At 38.0% G+C, this 16,272-nt stretch overlaps 1 protein-coding gene across 2 annotated transcripts in view; it reads left to right on the top strand.

Annotated features, from left to right (window-relative positions):
* stk10 (serine/threonine kinase 10) overlaps nucleotides 1-16,272 on the top strand; it is a 110,601-nt gene that overhangs the window by 79,024 nt on the left and 15,305 nt on the right. Inside the window, exons 8-13 of one of the 2 annotated variants that reach the window (XM_072590961.1) lie at nucleotides 727-861; nucleotides 2,865-3,524; nucleotides 5,926-6,056; nucleotides 6,441-6,564; nucleotides 7,495-7,674; nucleotides 13,528-13,620. In XM_072590961.1, the coding sequence (XP_072447062.1) occupies nucleotides 727-861; nucleotides 2,865-3,524; nucleotides 5,926-6,056; nucleotides 6,441-6,564; nucleotides 7,495-7,674; nucleotides 13,528-13,620 (1,323 nt within the window). The remainder of the gene's footprint in view (nucleotides 1-726; nucleotides 862-2,864; nucleotides 3,525-5,925; nucleotides 6,057-6,440; nucleotides 6,565-7,494; nucleotides 7,675-13,527; nucleotides 13,621-16,272) is intronic. The other variant, XM_072590962.1, reaches the window with a different exon arrangement.

The following is a 16,272-nucleotide window of genomic DNA, read 5'->3' as shown; positions in this document are numbered from 1 at the left end:
AATCCGAGTTATTCTAACCTCAGTTTATGACTTATACCCTCCAATCCAGGCAGTATCACAGTAAACCTCTTCTGCACCCTCTCCAAAGTCTCCAAATCCTTCCAAAGATGTGGTGACCCACATTGGAATGTATGGCCTAACCAAAGTCTTAAAAAGCTGCCACATGCCATCCTACTCTTGTACTCCGTGCCCTGACCAATAAAGGCAAGCTTGCCATTAACCACCTTTTACCACCTGACCTACTTGTGTGGCCACTTCCAGGGAGCTATGGACTTGAATCCCAAGAGTTTTGACTTTTTGTTTAGATTAAAATTCCTCGGTCAGGGTTAATTAGCTTTTCTTACTTTTGTTGAATGAGTACACTATGAAAACCTTTAGTAACACTATCTCTGATAAATGTCTGGATTTTAAATAGTTTTTGGCTTTATATGAAACATTTTTAACAAATTATTACATTTCTAGTTGCTGAAACTACTTTGAGGGAGGGAAAGGTTTCTTGATCCCTTTTTTATTAGCAAACTGTGATCCAGAATTAAGTGATAATCGGGGTCCAACTGTTGGAAAGTTAGGGTTAGAATAGTTGGATGGATTTTTGGCTGACATGATACGCTGCAGGACCTGCTTTAATGCTGTAGATTTCTATGACTCTATCTTTGACATTATTAATTCTGTAGAAGTAACAGCTCGATTAAATATAGTCAATTTAATCTCCTTTTGTTTTAACAGCACCCTTTTGTGAGCAGTGTCAGTAGTAATAAACCACTCCGGGAATTGGTGGCAGAGGCAAAGGCTGAAGTGATGGAGGAAATAGAAGACAACAGAGAAGAAGTAGAAGATGATGACTCATCAGAACCATTATCAGTGAGTGCAGATTGAAATAGTGTTTACTTTTCAAATTGGCTTCTAAATTATGGCCAGACTGAAACATGGCTGCACTGATTTGCACTTGGGTTTAGAATCTCTCATACATACTATCATGGGAATATGTTTGAAAAGATTCTTTACTAATTCAAAATTGAATAGATTTATTTTTGCTTTATATCTGAGACACCATTTATACCACACCTCTCTCTCACCCTGTGCCTTGGTTGAAAAGTCAGCATTAACCGACAGCCTGGTGAGATGCCTATCCTACAGCCAAAGTTGAGACAGACCAGAAGATGCACTCCATTGGTGACCAGATGTCCCATCTTGAGCTGCTGACCAATCTGATAGCTCTGATGCTGCCAGCCTCAACTGTGGATGCTGCAGAACTGCAGGCATGCTTAGGGTGAAAACACCCAGTAAATGCCCTGATCTAGGTATGTTAGGGGCATGGGACAGGAAAGGTTTGAGCATTTTGGGAGGGATGCTAAGAGGAGTGAATTTTAAAGTTTGAGTAGTGGAGGAGGAAGTTTGTACAGTCTTTTGGGGAGGTGTCCTGATGGGCGCTCCATAGACACTACCCCCAACTTGCTTCATCCCCTTTTTAAAAAGAATAAATGAAAGCAGAATTTCCACTTGACCTACATGCTCACGCCCAACTGTATTTTAACTGTAACCATTTAAATTGGGAGCATGCCAAAAAGCATTCCTAGTGAGGGTATTGCAAAACCCAGTCCTGTTGCCCACTTTGAAAATTGTTGGGGTAATGATGCAGTGGTTGGGGAGAAACAGCATAGCTAATGAGTGGTGAAGATAGTTAAGAAAAGAACCAGAGGAGATCAGATCTCTCTTGATGTAAAGTATTTATCATCTGGAATGTTCTGCCTTAACAAATAAGATTACTTCAGAGAGTCAATTTCAAAAGGGAATTTTGGTCTTTTTTAAAAAAGTAAGACAAATATTGCTGTACTGAGGAGAGGACAAGGGAGGAGGACTAATTAGATTTCTTTTCCTAATTTTAACCAATTCAATTGTTCGTATGGCTATTTGAGGGTGAATACAAAATATCGCATCAGTGATAGGACAAGGCAGTTTTTGATTGTTTTAAGATATTCTCATATCGTATTCTCCTTTGCCATTTATCCAACTTTGATTACATTTTCTGGAGTGATACTTGAAACATCAAGACACAGTTTACCTTGTGTGGCTTGTCCAATTATGTATATGAGTTAGGGACAAACAATTTTCAGCCTATTGGCATTCCTTAAGTGCTGTCCCTACAAGGACAAAAGTGTGGCTCTGGAAAAGGACAGCAGGTCAGACAGTAGGAGAGTTGGCGTTTCGGTGTAAGCCCTTCCTCAGGACTGCCTGCTGTGCTTTTCCAGCGCCACACTTTTTGACTCTGATTTCTAGCATTTGCAGTTGTCACTTTCTCCAAGTAAGGAGGGTGTTGTCCTTGGGTGGTCTTGAACTGCCAGCCTTCCAGTTAACAGCCAAATGCACTGATCAGTTGTGCCAAGGATCCTTGTGTGATTACGGAGGAACCATGATTATTCAGCATTCGATTATCCGGCAAGATCGCAAAGTCCTTTATGCTTGGCTACACTGTTATCCGACATTCGATTATCCGGAATTCGATTAACCGAACGAAATACTCCCCACCTGTGTCCAAAAATGCACATTTACCCAGGTGCTCTTACTTTAGCAGACAAATTAAACACTGTATTATATTTGTCTTTGCTCTCTCTGTAGGAGTCTTCACAGGGATATGGGAATTGTTTGAGGTTGGCGCCTGACTTTTGTTAAATTTTTGTTTCTTCTAAGTCTAAGGCCAATTACAGATGGAGAAATTCTTGTGTTGAAAGGGTTATACTTAGGGTTTTACTCGTATGACATGAAATATTGATGCAAAAATGATGTATATTATGAAACATTATTTGTCCAGACTTTATTTTTTTTTAAATTTAGCTGAAATCCTGCATAAAAGTGTTGTTCTTTAGCCCCTTCAAGGTCACACACGTGGTCCCTCTGAACTGAGCCAAATCAGTCTAGAAGCAGAAAAACTTCCTAAGATCCTAGAATCATTGGAAATCAACAGTGGTTCTGAAGTTACAAAAGATCAAGTTGACAAGTCCAGTGAAGGTCTGTTGGATGAAGGTATATGCAGCGGTGACAGTGACAAGGCTGAGAGTGAGAACTCGGCTCAGACTGTGAGCTCGGACTCTGGAACTGATGATAATAAAGTTAGCCCATGTACCAAACACAAGCCTGAAGTGGACTTGCAGACTAATGACGCAAAATCAAATGAGGGCATGAATGCTTCAGCACAAATTTCAGAACAGAATTCCACTAAACAACAACCAAGTTTGATGGAGACTTCTGGGACTGTCCAGCCGACAGACATACAGATTTCTGTTGACGTTGCTGATTTGAAAAATGAAAAAGTGCTAACTGAAAATGAAAAAGGAAGTCAATCTGATAAACAAGTTACTCTGATTCCAGACTCATTGACTGTCAATGGAGCAATAGATTCTACCAACACACAATCAAGGAGAGATTCTGATTCAGGTAGCATATCTGCTTCTGGCAGCATTGATTTGAATATCTCCCTTTCAAATGATTTTTCCTTAAACAAGGAAAGTGGCTCTCTGTCAATACGGGTAAGTTTTTTTTTGTACTGACAAATTGTTTAGTTTCATTAAGAAATTCCCTTTCTTAGTGCCTTTGGTCTAAATGTATGTTTGTAAGCTTTACGGTTTTAAAAAGTACTGTTCTTCTAATAGGCCAAACACTCCCCACACATTATATTTGCCAGAGGCTTCAAAATAAATACTCTAAATGATGATTGGTTTTTACATATTGTCAACGATTGTAGTAGATTCCCTTCAAGTAAATGAGACTTGAGTGCTGCATAATTAGTGTTTCCTAGCCATGGCCAATATGATTGTATTTAGCCTAATATTGTACATTGGTATTGATTTAATTTTGTTATTGTATTTTTTCATAAATACAGAAGACAAAGCATTAAATATCAGAATTTATCCTGTAGCTATACCAAGCGACCAAATTTATTTCCTCTTCAGCCTGTGTACATATGAATGTTCTCTCTCTTGCAGCTTCTGTCACCTTGTCAGTTTAAACTTAGTCGTACAGATGTATAGCTCAGAAATAGACGCTTCGGTCCAACTCGTCCACGCCGACCAGATATCCAGAATTAATCTACTTCTATTTGCCAGCACTTGGCTCATATCCCTCTTAAACTTTTCCTATGCATATACCCGTCCAGATGCCTTTTAAATGTTGTAATTGTACTAGTCTTCTCCATTTGCTTTGGCAGCTCCTTCCATACACGCACCACTCTCTGCATGAAAAAGTTGCCCCTTCGGTCCCTTTCAAATCTTTCCCCTCTCAGCTTAAGCCTATGTCCTCTGGTTCTGGACGCCCCCATTCCAGGGAAAACACCTTGTCTGTTTACCCTATCTATGTCCCTTATGATTTTATAAACCTCTAAGGTCACCTGTCAACCTCTGATGCTCCAGGGAAAATAGCCCCAGTCTATTTAGCCCCTCCCTATAGCTCAAACCCTCTGACAATGACAACATCATTGTCAATCTTTTCTGAACTCTTGAACATTTCAACATTCTCCTGATAGGAAGATCAGAATTGCACACACTATTCCAAAAGTGGCCTAACCTATGTCCTGGGGGGGGGGGGGGGGAGGGGGAGAGAATGGGTACTGCAGGTGCTGTTGAGGTTGGAGTGGTGCTGGAAAAGCACAGCTGGTCAGGCAGCATCGAGAAGCAGGAAAATCAACGTTTCGGGCAAAAGCCCTTTATCAGGAACATCGAAACATCGATTTTTGGATGCTCTTGGATGCTGCCTGACCTGTACTTTTCCAGCACCACTCTAATCTTATCCAATGTCCTGTACAGCAGCAATATCTTTTTCCAGTTGTAGGTGTTCTGTCTAAGTGACCAGGAATAGTGAAGCAAAACTTCTGCCAGCGATTCTTTTAATTTCCCTGAAATGACAATTGTTTCATTAAATTGGAAGAAGTTTTCTTGCATGTAGTGAACAGAATCCAATCTAATAGTGTTCTATTTGGAAACAGTGCCCAAACTGTTTGTGTAGTTCTACTCATTTGACCGTAATGGTTGAAGACAGACTTTTAAGTTTTTTTTTATATTTGTGGATAAATATCCGTCATTAGTACTCAGTGGAGTAATGGCACAGTCAAAATAATAAATCATTCTGAGAAATAAGCTACATTAAAAAAAATTGCCCTCAATTGAAGAACCCAAAATTGTATATGACTGCAACTCCCAATCCTATACAAAAGAAGCTAACTCATAACTGGATCAGAGATTTTATGCTCCAAGGCAAACTAAATGTCTCTTGCCATTTTCAGTTTTTAATAGTAACTAAGATTGCCATCAGTTTAAATGATAAATATAAAATGCACAAACTGGTCAAAAATGTTTCCACAAGTTGTTATTTCCTATGCAGTACAATCACAATGTCATAAAACATCTGACAAAAGTAGTTTGCTAATGCATAGCACAAAGAACATCTTCATGTCTTGCCTATGGAAGGTTTTTTTTTGTTGTAGGCATATCAGTAGTTGTAAGCATTGGGTTAAGAAATTTTGCAATGATTTGTTGACGGTGCATGTTGGAGATTAAGATATTTGCTATTGATTTCTCTGACCTTGCAAAGTGAATAATGGCTGTGTTCAATTGTACAGGAATTTGAGTCAGTAGCTTTAGATAAGCAAGACCATCTTGACCATAAAATTGAGAACCGTCCATGGACATTAAAGTATGAAAACTCACTGACTTCTGGCATTGGTATTTAGTGGGGCAGTGCCAGAGAACTTAAATCATAAGTAAATACCTCTCACCATAACATAGGAAAACCCAGGATTCTGTTGTGTTTAGCAAATTGTGTCAAAATGTGAAAAGTTGAAGTGACACAAACCTAGATTTTCCCTGTTTGAGAGAATGCAATCAACCAGTCAAGTATGCTTTACTTTGTATAATTTATTTTTTTTTATTCCTGTAGGGTAACAAGGCAAATAACAAAACTCTGAAACGAACAAGAAAATTTGTTATAGATGGAGTTGAAGTGAGTGTCACTACATCAAAGATTATTGGTGAGGATGAGAAGAAAGCTGAAGAAATGCGTTTCCTAAGGTATGTGAAAACCTTGTATATAATTTCTGAAGTTATTTTGATCAATTGAACAAATAGCTCAGAATAACTACACAGTCTGCTTTGAATATTTTATTTCTTTCTGGAGGTTTCCCTTTGATCTGCTTGAGCAAATCTGTAATTTTTCCATAACATGTTTATTAACAGCCAATGGCCATGTTTTGTGAGCTGAAGCGGAGTAGAAAAATTATTATATAGTTTTACTTCCATACATGATTGTTTTGTATGTTTTTTTAAAAACTAAAGCTATGTTTTTGTGGCAAAGAGACCTGTGTAACTTGGGGGAAATAAAGCTCATGCCACAATTATCTGTAATGTACATGTGAAAGCTTTGTCTGATCTTTGATTTTGTTCTTAAATTGACAGGCGACAAGAGTTGCGAGAGTTACGGTTGCTTCAGAAGGAAGAACATCGGGCTCAAACTCAACTCAATATCAAATCACAACAGCAATTAGAACAAATGCTTCGTCGGTTTGAACAGGAAACTAATGTATGATTTGTCTTCTGCTTTTAAACATTTGCTTTTTGTCATTTGTATAATGAGACTCAAAATTGTATAGCTATTGAGTAATTGTCTTTATGGATTAAATCCAACTTCCCCACAAGGATAGTTAGCCACCTGATGACAGTGATCATTTTTATGTATATAAGGCCATACATTACAGGAGTACAATTAGATCGTTCAGTCCATCATGTCTGCTCTGCCCTTCGGTTGTTGCTGATACATTTCTCTAGCCCATTCTCCTGCCATTGAGAAGAACCTATGCATCTCTGTCTTAAATACTCAATGACTTGACCTCCATAACAGGAGGGTTTTGAGGTGGTGAGTTCCGCAGATTAACCACTGTCTATCTGAAGAGATTCCACATGAAAATATAGAGGCTCACATCTATGCTTACAGCATCCTCATAGATTCTTGTCAGTATGAATTTCAAAAGTTGGGGATAAGAAGCACTGGTGGTTTTTGATGTTTGTTTAAGGCAACAGTCAAAAGTAGCAAAAGGCGATTAGAGTGCATTCTTGTTGTAAAGAAATTACTTTCACATAATCCCTCCAGTGTGGAAACAGGCCATTCAGCCCAACAGGTCCACACCAACCCTCCGAAGAGTAACTCACCCAGAACCATTCCCCAACTTATTTACTCTACATTTACTCCTGACTAATGCACCTAACTTACACATCCCTGAACACTACGGGGCAATTTAGCATGACTAATTTACCTAACCTTCAGAAAAATTGAGAAGAATTAATTCAAGTATGATTTGTTCTAATTTTTTTGAATGGACATATCTTTAGAAATGAGTTGGGTATTAATCATTTGGTAATAAGCTGTGTTTCTTTTTATATAGTTGATGTTTTTCCAATTATGAATTTCTAACAGTGAATGTAATACTAACATTTAACTGCTTTTTGTCCACAGGCAAAGAAGAAATTCTTTGATACAGAGTTAGAGAACCTAGAAAAACAGCAAAAGCAACAGATTGAAAAAATGGAACAGGATCACACAAACCGTCTACGTGATGAGGCCAAGCGCATTAAAACTGAACAAGAGAGGGAATATGCAAAATTTATTGATCATTTGAAAATCAAGAAGAAAGAGGTAAGGAATAATGTGATAAAGTACCTTTTCAAGTTTAAAGTTTCCATCAAGTCTGTGTGGCAAGTTTATTAAAACTTGGCGTGCAATCTGTGCTAGCTACATGTCTTATCACGTTTGTCCAAGATGATATATTTGTAGCAATTATTTAAAATGGGGTTTCTGATCTATGAAGCGCTCTTTTCCTTCAAATTGCAAGTAACTTAATGTCCAAATGCAGACTGCATGCATAACCCATAAACATTGTACTTTGGGTTTGCATTCTTGTTTGAATGGATTGAAAATTGGATTAAATCATGTACCAAAACTCCCCTGTTGGTTACTTTGGTTTTTTTTTGTAACTTTGCTGATTTTTTTTTTCACTGTTCCCACTTCCTCATTAAAAAATCGAAGATCATTAATGCACAGGATGTGAAGTTTCCTCTCAAGGTCTTAATATCTGTTTGGGTCATCTATATCTGATCTTTATACCTGAAAATGCTGTAATTTCCTTTTTTCTTAACCCAGTGACTCAAATTCTTCATTCTGCAAAGTTACTCTCGAGTTGGAGATCACACCACAACCTTTTAGGGACTTGAGTTGGTCACTTGTCATCTATCTGTAATTCTTGTATATTTCTCTTTACTCGGTACCTTATACCAAAAACAAATGGGTAACTCAAATGTTTGCCTTGTGTCTCTGGTGGTGTCTGGCTTCGGTTCTTTTAAAGTGTGCAAGAGTAGCCAGTGTGATAGTGGATGGGGAGGTGGTTGGATACGAAGAGTGTAACATTTTCAATGATTTTTCCATCATTCCCTGGTGTATCCTTTGTATCATAAGATGCCTAAATGTGTAGGTTCTGGGACATAAATGAGGTAGCTCATAGTCCCACACAAATAATCCTCCTGCATGTACATTATGTTCAACTATTTATATCTTCTGTATGGAAGAGCATAAGGGTTGAGAGCAGGAGTTGGCCATTTGCCTCCTTATGCTTGCCCCACTATTTAATAAACTAATGACTAATCTGCCCCAGGCCTCAACTCCTCTTTTGTGCCAACACCTCACCCCGTCCTCAACTCCTCAATATTTCAAAACATCGCCTTCTACCTCCTTAAATACTTCGCTGTGATGTGACCTCTATCTCTCTGAAGTGGAGAATTCCAGGCATTCACTACGCTCTGAGATGAATTCCCTTTCTCCCTCAAGTCTAAGTGTCCCCTTTTTTCTCCAACAATATCCCCAATTTGAGATTTTCCCTCCCACTAGAAACATCATCTCAATATCTACCTTATCAAGCCTCCTTAGAATCTTATATGTTTTAATAAGATCAGTCCTCATTTTTCTAAACTCAAATGTATAAAGGCTTAACCTCTTTATCCATTATTGATAAATTAATCCCTTGCTCCCATGAATCAGCTGCATGAAGCTCATTTGAACTGCCTCCAACTCTAGTGCATCCTTTTTGAGAAGGAACCAAAACTCCTGTGCACTCCACCAGGTGCAGCTTTGCCAACGCTGGACTGTTGTAACAAGACTTCCCTATTTTTAAACTCAACTTTCTAGCTAGAAAGTCCAAAATTTTAATTACTTCTAAACCTGTACACAAACATGTTGTGTTTTGTGCACAAGAATACTCCGATCCCTTGGTTCTGGACCTTTTTGGACTTTCTCCATTTTACGAACAGTCTGCCTTTTGATTCTTTTGGCAAAAGTGAATAACCGCACTTCCCGACATTACCATCCATCTTCCAAAGTTTTGCCTGTTCTCTAAACCTACCTATACCTCCTTGCAGATTCCTGTCTCCTGTACCACATAGCCTTATGTTCTTTCTATCACTACATACCCTCTTTTTCACATCATCCAGCTTGGATACATTACAATCCGTCCCATGCTCCACTTCATAATTTAGTTTGTAAATAGAGATCCTAGGACTGATTCTAGTGGTACTCCACTTGGTTTGTTGTTTCAACCTGCAAAAGACTCATTAATCCCACCTCTGGTTTATGTGTGTTAACTAATGCATCATCCAGGCTAATACAAAGTCACTTAATACCCCCAGTATAATGAGGTCGATTTTGTGCTACACAAATGCTATTACACCTTAGCGAATGCCTTCTGAAAATCCAAATACACCACATCCACCAGTTTCCTTTTAATGACTATGCTTGTTGTATCCTCAAATCTTGTAAATTTGTCAAATGTGATCCTTCTTTCACAAAGCCATGTTAACTCTTTCTACGTTAAGCCTTTCTCAATGAAGTGCATTTAGATAGAGCTTTAGGCTTTGATGTCTTATCATTATTACTACTTATGGGTCTGATTTCTGCACACTTTTGTGTACGTTGTCTGCTCCTTACTGTCAGACTTTGATTACTGTTCAATGTATAGCATCTCTCCTCTTGTTTCTTTTTTTTTTAAATATACTTGCCTTCACTTGAACCCTTAACCCTCTCGCTGTACTTGCAGTTTAAAATCTTATCTGCAGCCCTAGTGATACAATTTACCAGGATACTAGTCCTGGTGTGGTTCAAATGAAATAGATTAAAGCTGAACAGCTTTCTTTCTGCAGTTCTGATTCCAATGTCCCATGAATTGAAACCCCCCTCGCATCAATCTTTGAACCACACATTTACCTCTGTTCACCCACACAAATTTGCATGTGGCTCAGATAATAATCTTGTGTGGTTCTGCTTTTTAATTTGGCCCTAAGCTACTTATCCCTCAGCAGCACTATTTTCCCAGTCCTGTTTGTTTCATTGATAAATACCATTGACATTGACAACTGAATCTTTCACCTCCCACTTCAAGTTCCTGCCCAAAGAGATGGCCTGAACCTAGGCTATCCCTATTGTTATTACAGTTCTCTGTTCTCCCCTCACCTATATAGCACTCTGGACAATGGTGGTGTTGTCAGTTTGCTTGTCCTCTCCTTGGGAGCAAGGAGCTTATACTTATTGGACAAGGGTACTGACTAAGGTTCCTCCAAACCTAAATTCTGGATCGCCATACTTTCCTCACCCACAGTTACACCCCACTGTCTCTGACCATGGATCCAGGTTTGATGTAATTAGTCTAAGGGCTGTAATGCCCTCTGCAAGTGGGGTACCCCTTCCCTCCCTGATATGTTGCAGTGATTGCAGTTTGTAAACTCTGTAAAAATTCCTCAAGTAGCCAACACTTGATGCACAGTTATGACATTTGCAACATGCTGACATTCATCAGCTCCTACATACCAGAGCTGCAGCACATCACTCGACCAGTCATCTCAGTTCTTCAACTAACTTTTGATTGAATTTTTCAGTGATTTTTTTTTTAAACTACCCTTCTGCTTCACCTCCCCTGATTTCAGATACTTGGCCCATCAAAAGAGATACAGAAGAAAAACCCACCAGTTAGTTCCCAGGTTTTCTGTGATGGCACTTTGTCTGTGACAGAAAAGGGCTTTCTGACACCGATTTTCATTACCCACTGCCTTTCTCGTGGAGTTTTGTGCTTCATGAAGCTTCTGTGTCTCTCCCTCTTCATCCCCACTCTTTGTGTAGCTATTCTTTCAGAAGTTGCTGTTCCTGCTCGATCCCACTCTTTTAAAAAGATGCAGCTCCTCGTTCTCATGTGCTATTTCAGAATTGACAAACTTTGTAGGAAAATTAAAAATTATGTACACAATAATAATGTATTTGAAACTATTCTGATCAATATTTTGATACTTGTTTCTGTGAGCAGCATTTTAACCAATAAAAGAATGTAAGAATTTTTGAGAATCTCTAAAAAGATTAGTGCTGATAAAACAGTACTATGGCTATGAGAGGTAGAAGCAGACATAGGCTATTCAATCTGATCGGATAGTGCCCAACTCATTTTCTCGTTGTATCCCCTTGTTTCCCTTTCTGTTTAAATGTTTGTCTACCTCAGCCTTGAATATACTTAACTAGCCAGCACCTACAGCACTGTGTCAAAGAATTCCACAGATTCGCTACCCTCTGAGAGAAGGAGTTCCTCCTCACCTGTCTTAAATAGGCATGATGTGAAGGTGTTGGACTGGGGTGGGCAAAGTTAAAAAGCACAGCACCAGATTATAATCCAACAGTTTTATTTAGAAGTGCTGCTCCTTCATCACTAGCTACCTGAAAGCTTGGATTTCCAAATAAACCTGGTGTTGTGATCTTTAACTTTGCCTTAAATAGGTGATCCCTTGATGTGAGATTATTCCCTGTGGTCTTCGACTCCCACATGGAGGAAGCAAAAGAATGGTGTCCGATTCGGCACTTTGTATTATTACCTGCAGAGAGATCAGGTTATGATACAAAGGTACAAGGCTCTTTGGTTGTAAACTGTATTAATTAATTTATTCAGACTATGTGCAAAATTTGGAAGATAGCTATCTTTGAAATGTTTTGCTTTTGAGTTTCTTCAGTCTAAAAGCTATAAATAGAATTACATGGAATGTATGGCACTGGAACAGATAGTTTGGCACAATTGATTATGGTACTCCACGTGAATCTACTTGCGCTCTGATTTGTCTTTTACTGGGGCCTTTATTTTTCTGTTCCCTTCTTTCTTGTGTTCATGAAAATGTTGTGACAGAATTAAAATCTATCCCCATCTGACCACTCTTGAATAAAGTAGTAGTGCTGGCAGAGGAGTTTCTTTGCCCTGCAAAGGTTGTCTTACACCCATTTAACTTTTGGGTTATATGAAAGGGAAGGCTGATTTGTTCTGAAATCATTTACCCACTTCTTGCCTCCAGCGTTTCTCATTTTTCTACTGCTTTGACTACTGGCTATATGTGACTATTTTACATGTTTCTATAGAGCTGCAAATATGCTGTACTGCATGCTCTTTCCTCCTTCTGCTCTCTATATAATTATGTGGAGGTGGAGACTTGATGCAATATCTCACGCTTTATTCATTTCAAGTTCAAAACTGTTGATTTCATATATTTCAGTCCATTGTTTTAACAACTTGGAAATCAACTTTGACTGTTTTTTCACTAGTTTAAACTCTGTTCTCTCAAACTGCATCAAATCTCTTCAATCAGGATCCACTGTGGGCTTTGTCTATTCATTTTGGTTTCTGATTTTGTTTTTGGAAAAATATCCAAATATCAACTTCCACATATCATTAGACTGCTTTTCAAAACATGATTATTGGGAAGTTTTTCAGTCCCTAATAACATTCAGCACCTTTTCTGTAAAATTGACTGAAACATTGTTCTTTAAAATGAATTGCAGTTGAACACATGAAGAAAAGCACAATTGATGCAGTCATCACTTTTTCTCCTAATTATTGATTATATCTTGTCAGGGAACTGTGGGGTTATAAAATACTTACTTTCTAGGAGGGTTCCAAATTTTTGAAGCATTCTTTTCTCTGCAGGACCTACGTCCAATTATATAAGAAACATTTTTGTGATCAGGGTTCCATTTTACTGCTATTTATGCCTCATAAGTTTAGCTTTGATGCAACTCAGGAACTTGATTGCTCTTGGAGGGGTGGGTTACCACCATGCATTGACCTAATTTTGCAGCACAAAAAGTGTAAATCTATTGAGAGATTGGACAAGGTTTAGGAAACTTTCGTTTTTTTTTTGGATTTCCTGAGTTATTGTTGAATGTATCTTCCTTTCCTTTGGGGTGCAATTCTATTCCGGTACTTTAATTCCATTGTTGACTGACCAGAATCTGAAGTACATGGACTATCATCTACAAAGCAATGGAAAATCAAAATAAATTTTGCAACTTATTTTACTTAACCACAAGTAAATAACATTCATGCATTGCTTGGGCATTCTTGTTCATGATCCTGAAATCTCTGCATTTAATGCAGATTATTAGATTAACTGTTTAAATATGTACTTTCTTGTTGTACATTAGGTAAAGAGTGAAGTTGAAAAACTTCCCAGAAACCAACGCAGAGACAGCATGAAACAAAAAATGGGAGAATTTGCACAGAAGAAACAAACACAGGTAGCAGCAGTAAATAGTAACATTGGATTAGAAAGGCCTAAAATTGAATAAGTAAGCTGCTTCCAGTCATTCTCAAGTTGAATTGGCCAAAACCCATTGGACTCTTCCACTTCCTTGTCCTAGCTGCTGTTCAAAACTCTTAATTTGCTTTCTTTTATTCCATTTATTAAAGAAACATTATCTGGCAATTAAATCTGCAGTTCTAACTATGCTACAGACTTGGATGTTCTTTCCCAAATTACTCTTCCCTTCAGTACAAAAACAAATTGTCTTGTTGTCGCAAGCATGAAAGAATGATCTCTCTCCCTGTTTCAAATACCCTGGGATTTTTTTTCTGAAGGAACCAAAATTACCCTTCCATAGGTTAAGTTTGGTTCGTACCCAACTTTCATTGTTGAAGTTTGGATAGGTTTGAAATTGTGATTCAGTTCTTGATCCACTGAAGCATCCTATGAAGACCTCTCCCTTTTACTTTGGTCAAATAGAAGACCTGGACTTAGTACAAATTCTAGATAGATCAGAACCAATCCTTAATGGGAACACTGGAATATTGGATTCTTGGTTTAGAGAACCGAGCTGAATTATGCTCTTTTATAATCCACTAGTTTAAGCTTTGTGTGTGATTCGTGTTTTGTTGCATTAACAACAGCAATATTGGCATCTGCAGGCAGGGTGTTAAGTGTTTGACTGCTGTGCCAATTATACAGCTGATAAAACAATTAGCTTTGAAGAAACTGTCCTGTACTAGTCTGCTTTGAGGATCATTTATCTGTGTGCACTTGACTGTTTAATTGTATTTGAAGAACTGATGTATTGCAGATGCATTTCTACAATGGACAACCTTCTGTTTGGAGGTATGTTTAAAAATTATCCAGTAGTCTTTAAATGGGCAAACAATCATTTATCCAATTAATTTCATTATCTTGGCATGGGACTGGAATTTCAAGTCATTTAATGGAGCAGGCAAGTGTATTTCTGTGTAGTTAAACACATTTCACAATAAGAATCCATATATGGTCTGAAAAGGTTTGAAACATCATATGTATTCTGAAGGCAGTGAACATCCCATTTTCAAAAGTATTGGAGGAATGAGAGTGATGAAAATGATTATGGATGCTGTACACTAAGGTTAGATGAAACATCCTATTTCCTTGAAAATGTGTTAATTGTTTGGGAGATAAAACTTGTAGATATTAGCATTAATATTAGGATCCTGTCCCTAATTTACTGATCGTTCCTGTATTTTTCAATGATTTTTCATTTTCTGAGAAAGAACATTAACTTTTGTTTTGAAAGGGTGTTTTTCTATGGAGGGATAATGTTGTGAAATACTAACTCCAGACACAAATTCAGAATCTACTTATAAACTGTGAAGTTAAGTTCAAGAAAACTGATCATTTGAACTGTCACCTGAGAAAAAGACCAAAAGGTCCCAGATTGTCATTTTAAAAACTTTTCTTCTGCACTAATGTCTTGGAGAGCAGGGAATTTGTTTCCCAATTCACTCCAGTGCTGTTTTGGTTGATTCTTAATGCCTTATGTTTTTATATTTCACAAATTCAATTAAGGAAGGAAGCAACCAAGACAACATTATCCGTATGCCAACAGCAGATACCGGTTGTTTTATTTCAACACTTTATTGCTAATGTTTATAACTTTACATTCATTTAAAATTTTAAAGCAAACTCCATTGCCCTGTGAGATATTAAATGTTTCAAGATTATTTCAGAGCTAGCAACAGTCTCCGACTGAGCTAGTGTTGGAGCCAGCTTTCTTTCCAAGAAGCGTGGTTAATCTTAAATCTGCTGTCTTCAGATAATCATAATCGATGGCTTCCAAGCACATTACAAGACAATCAATGGACTGCACAGTCTCTGCTGTCAAATCTTGCTGTTTCTTCCTTTCCAGGTTTTAGTTTATCTTCTTGAATAGGCCTTGAGGGTTTCCATAACTATGTTCAGATTTTTTTTCTATCTCTGTTCTTGATAATATGGTTATGGTTCATCTTGTTTTTGCATGATGGGGACAAACTCTACATATTCATACTGGAAGGTAACTGATGCATGGGTGGATGCTACTCTCTCTAATTTGGGTGTACTAAGTGGAGCTTCACCTCAAGGCTTGTACCTTTTTGCTTTCTTTGGGTGAAGGTTTTGATAAAACTAAAGTTATATATTTCTTCTTTGTTGTATTTTCAACCAGTTTTCTTTTCCAATACCTTTTACCTGGAGCTTGCCCTCCTAACATAGGTGTATGCTGAAATTGACAATCTGCCCCATATTTAAATAAACAATCTCAGATCTATTGAGATTGTTAGTAAGCAAATTTACCCCAATAATACACCCTACATGTCACAGTAGTCCACTTATTAAAGTCTTTAAAAGGGAAGGGCTACTGTCTGTTATGGGCATGACCTTTTATCATAAGAGATACCAACACTTCACCACCACCACCCTGCAAAGCGTATCCATCTTCCTTCCATTCTTATCTACCTCCTTCCCAAACACTCCTTCCTCGAGTTGCCGAATTTTGCTGATTTAATTCACTGCCCCCACCTGGACATTCTCCCAATTGGCTGAAATATTATCCTGAAATTCCCTAGACTTATGAACATATTTAGAAGATGAATACATGCCTGTACCACTTTGATCA

This window comes from Chiloscyllium punctatum, chromosome 20, assembly GCF_047496795.1.
Source record: "Chiloscyllium punctatum isolate Juve2018m chromosome 20, sChiPun1.3, whole genome shotgun sequence".
Classification (NCBI taxonomy): domain Eukaryota; kingdom Metazoa; phylum Chordata; class Chondrichthyes; order Orectolobiformes; family Hemiscylliidae; genus Chiloscyllium; species Chiloscyllium punctatum.
Note: the sequence above shows the minus strand (reverse complement) of the source record. Positions and strands in the feature narration are given on the sequence as shown.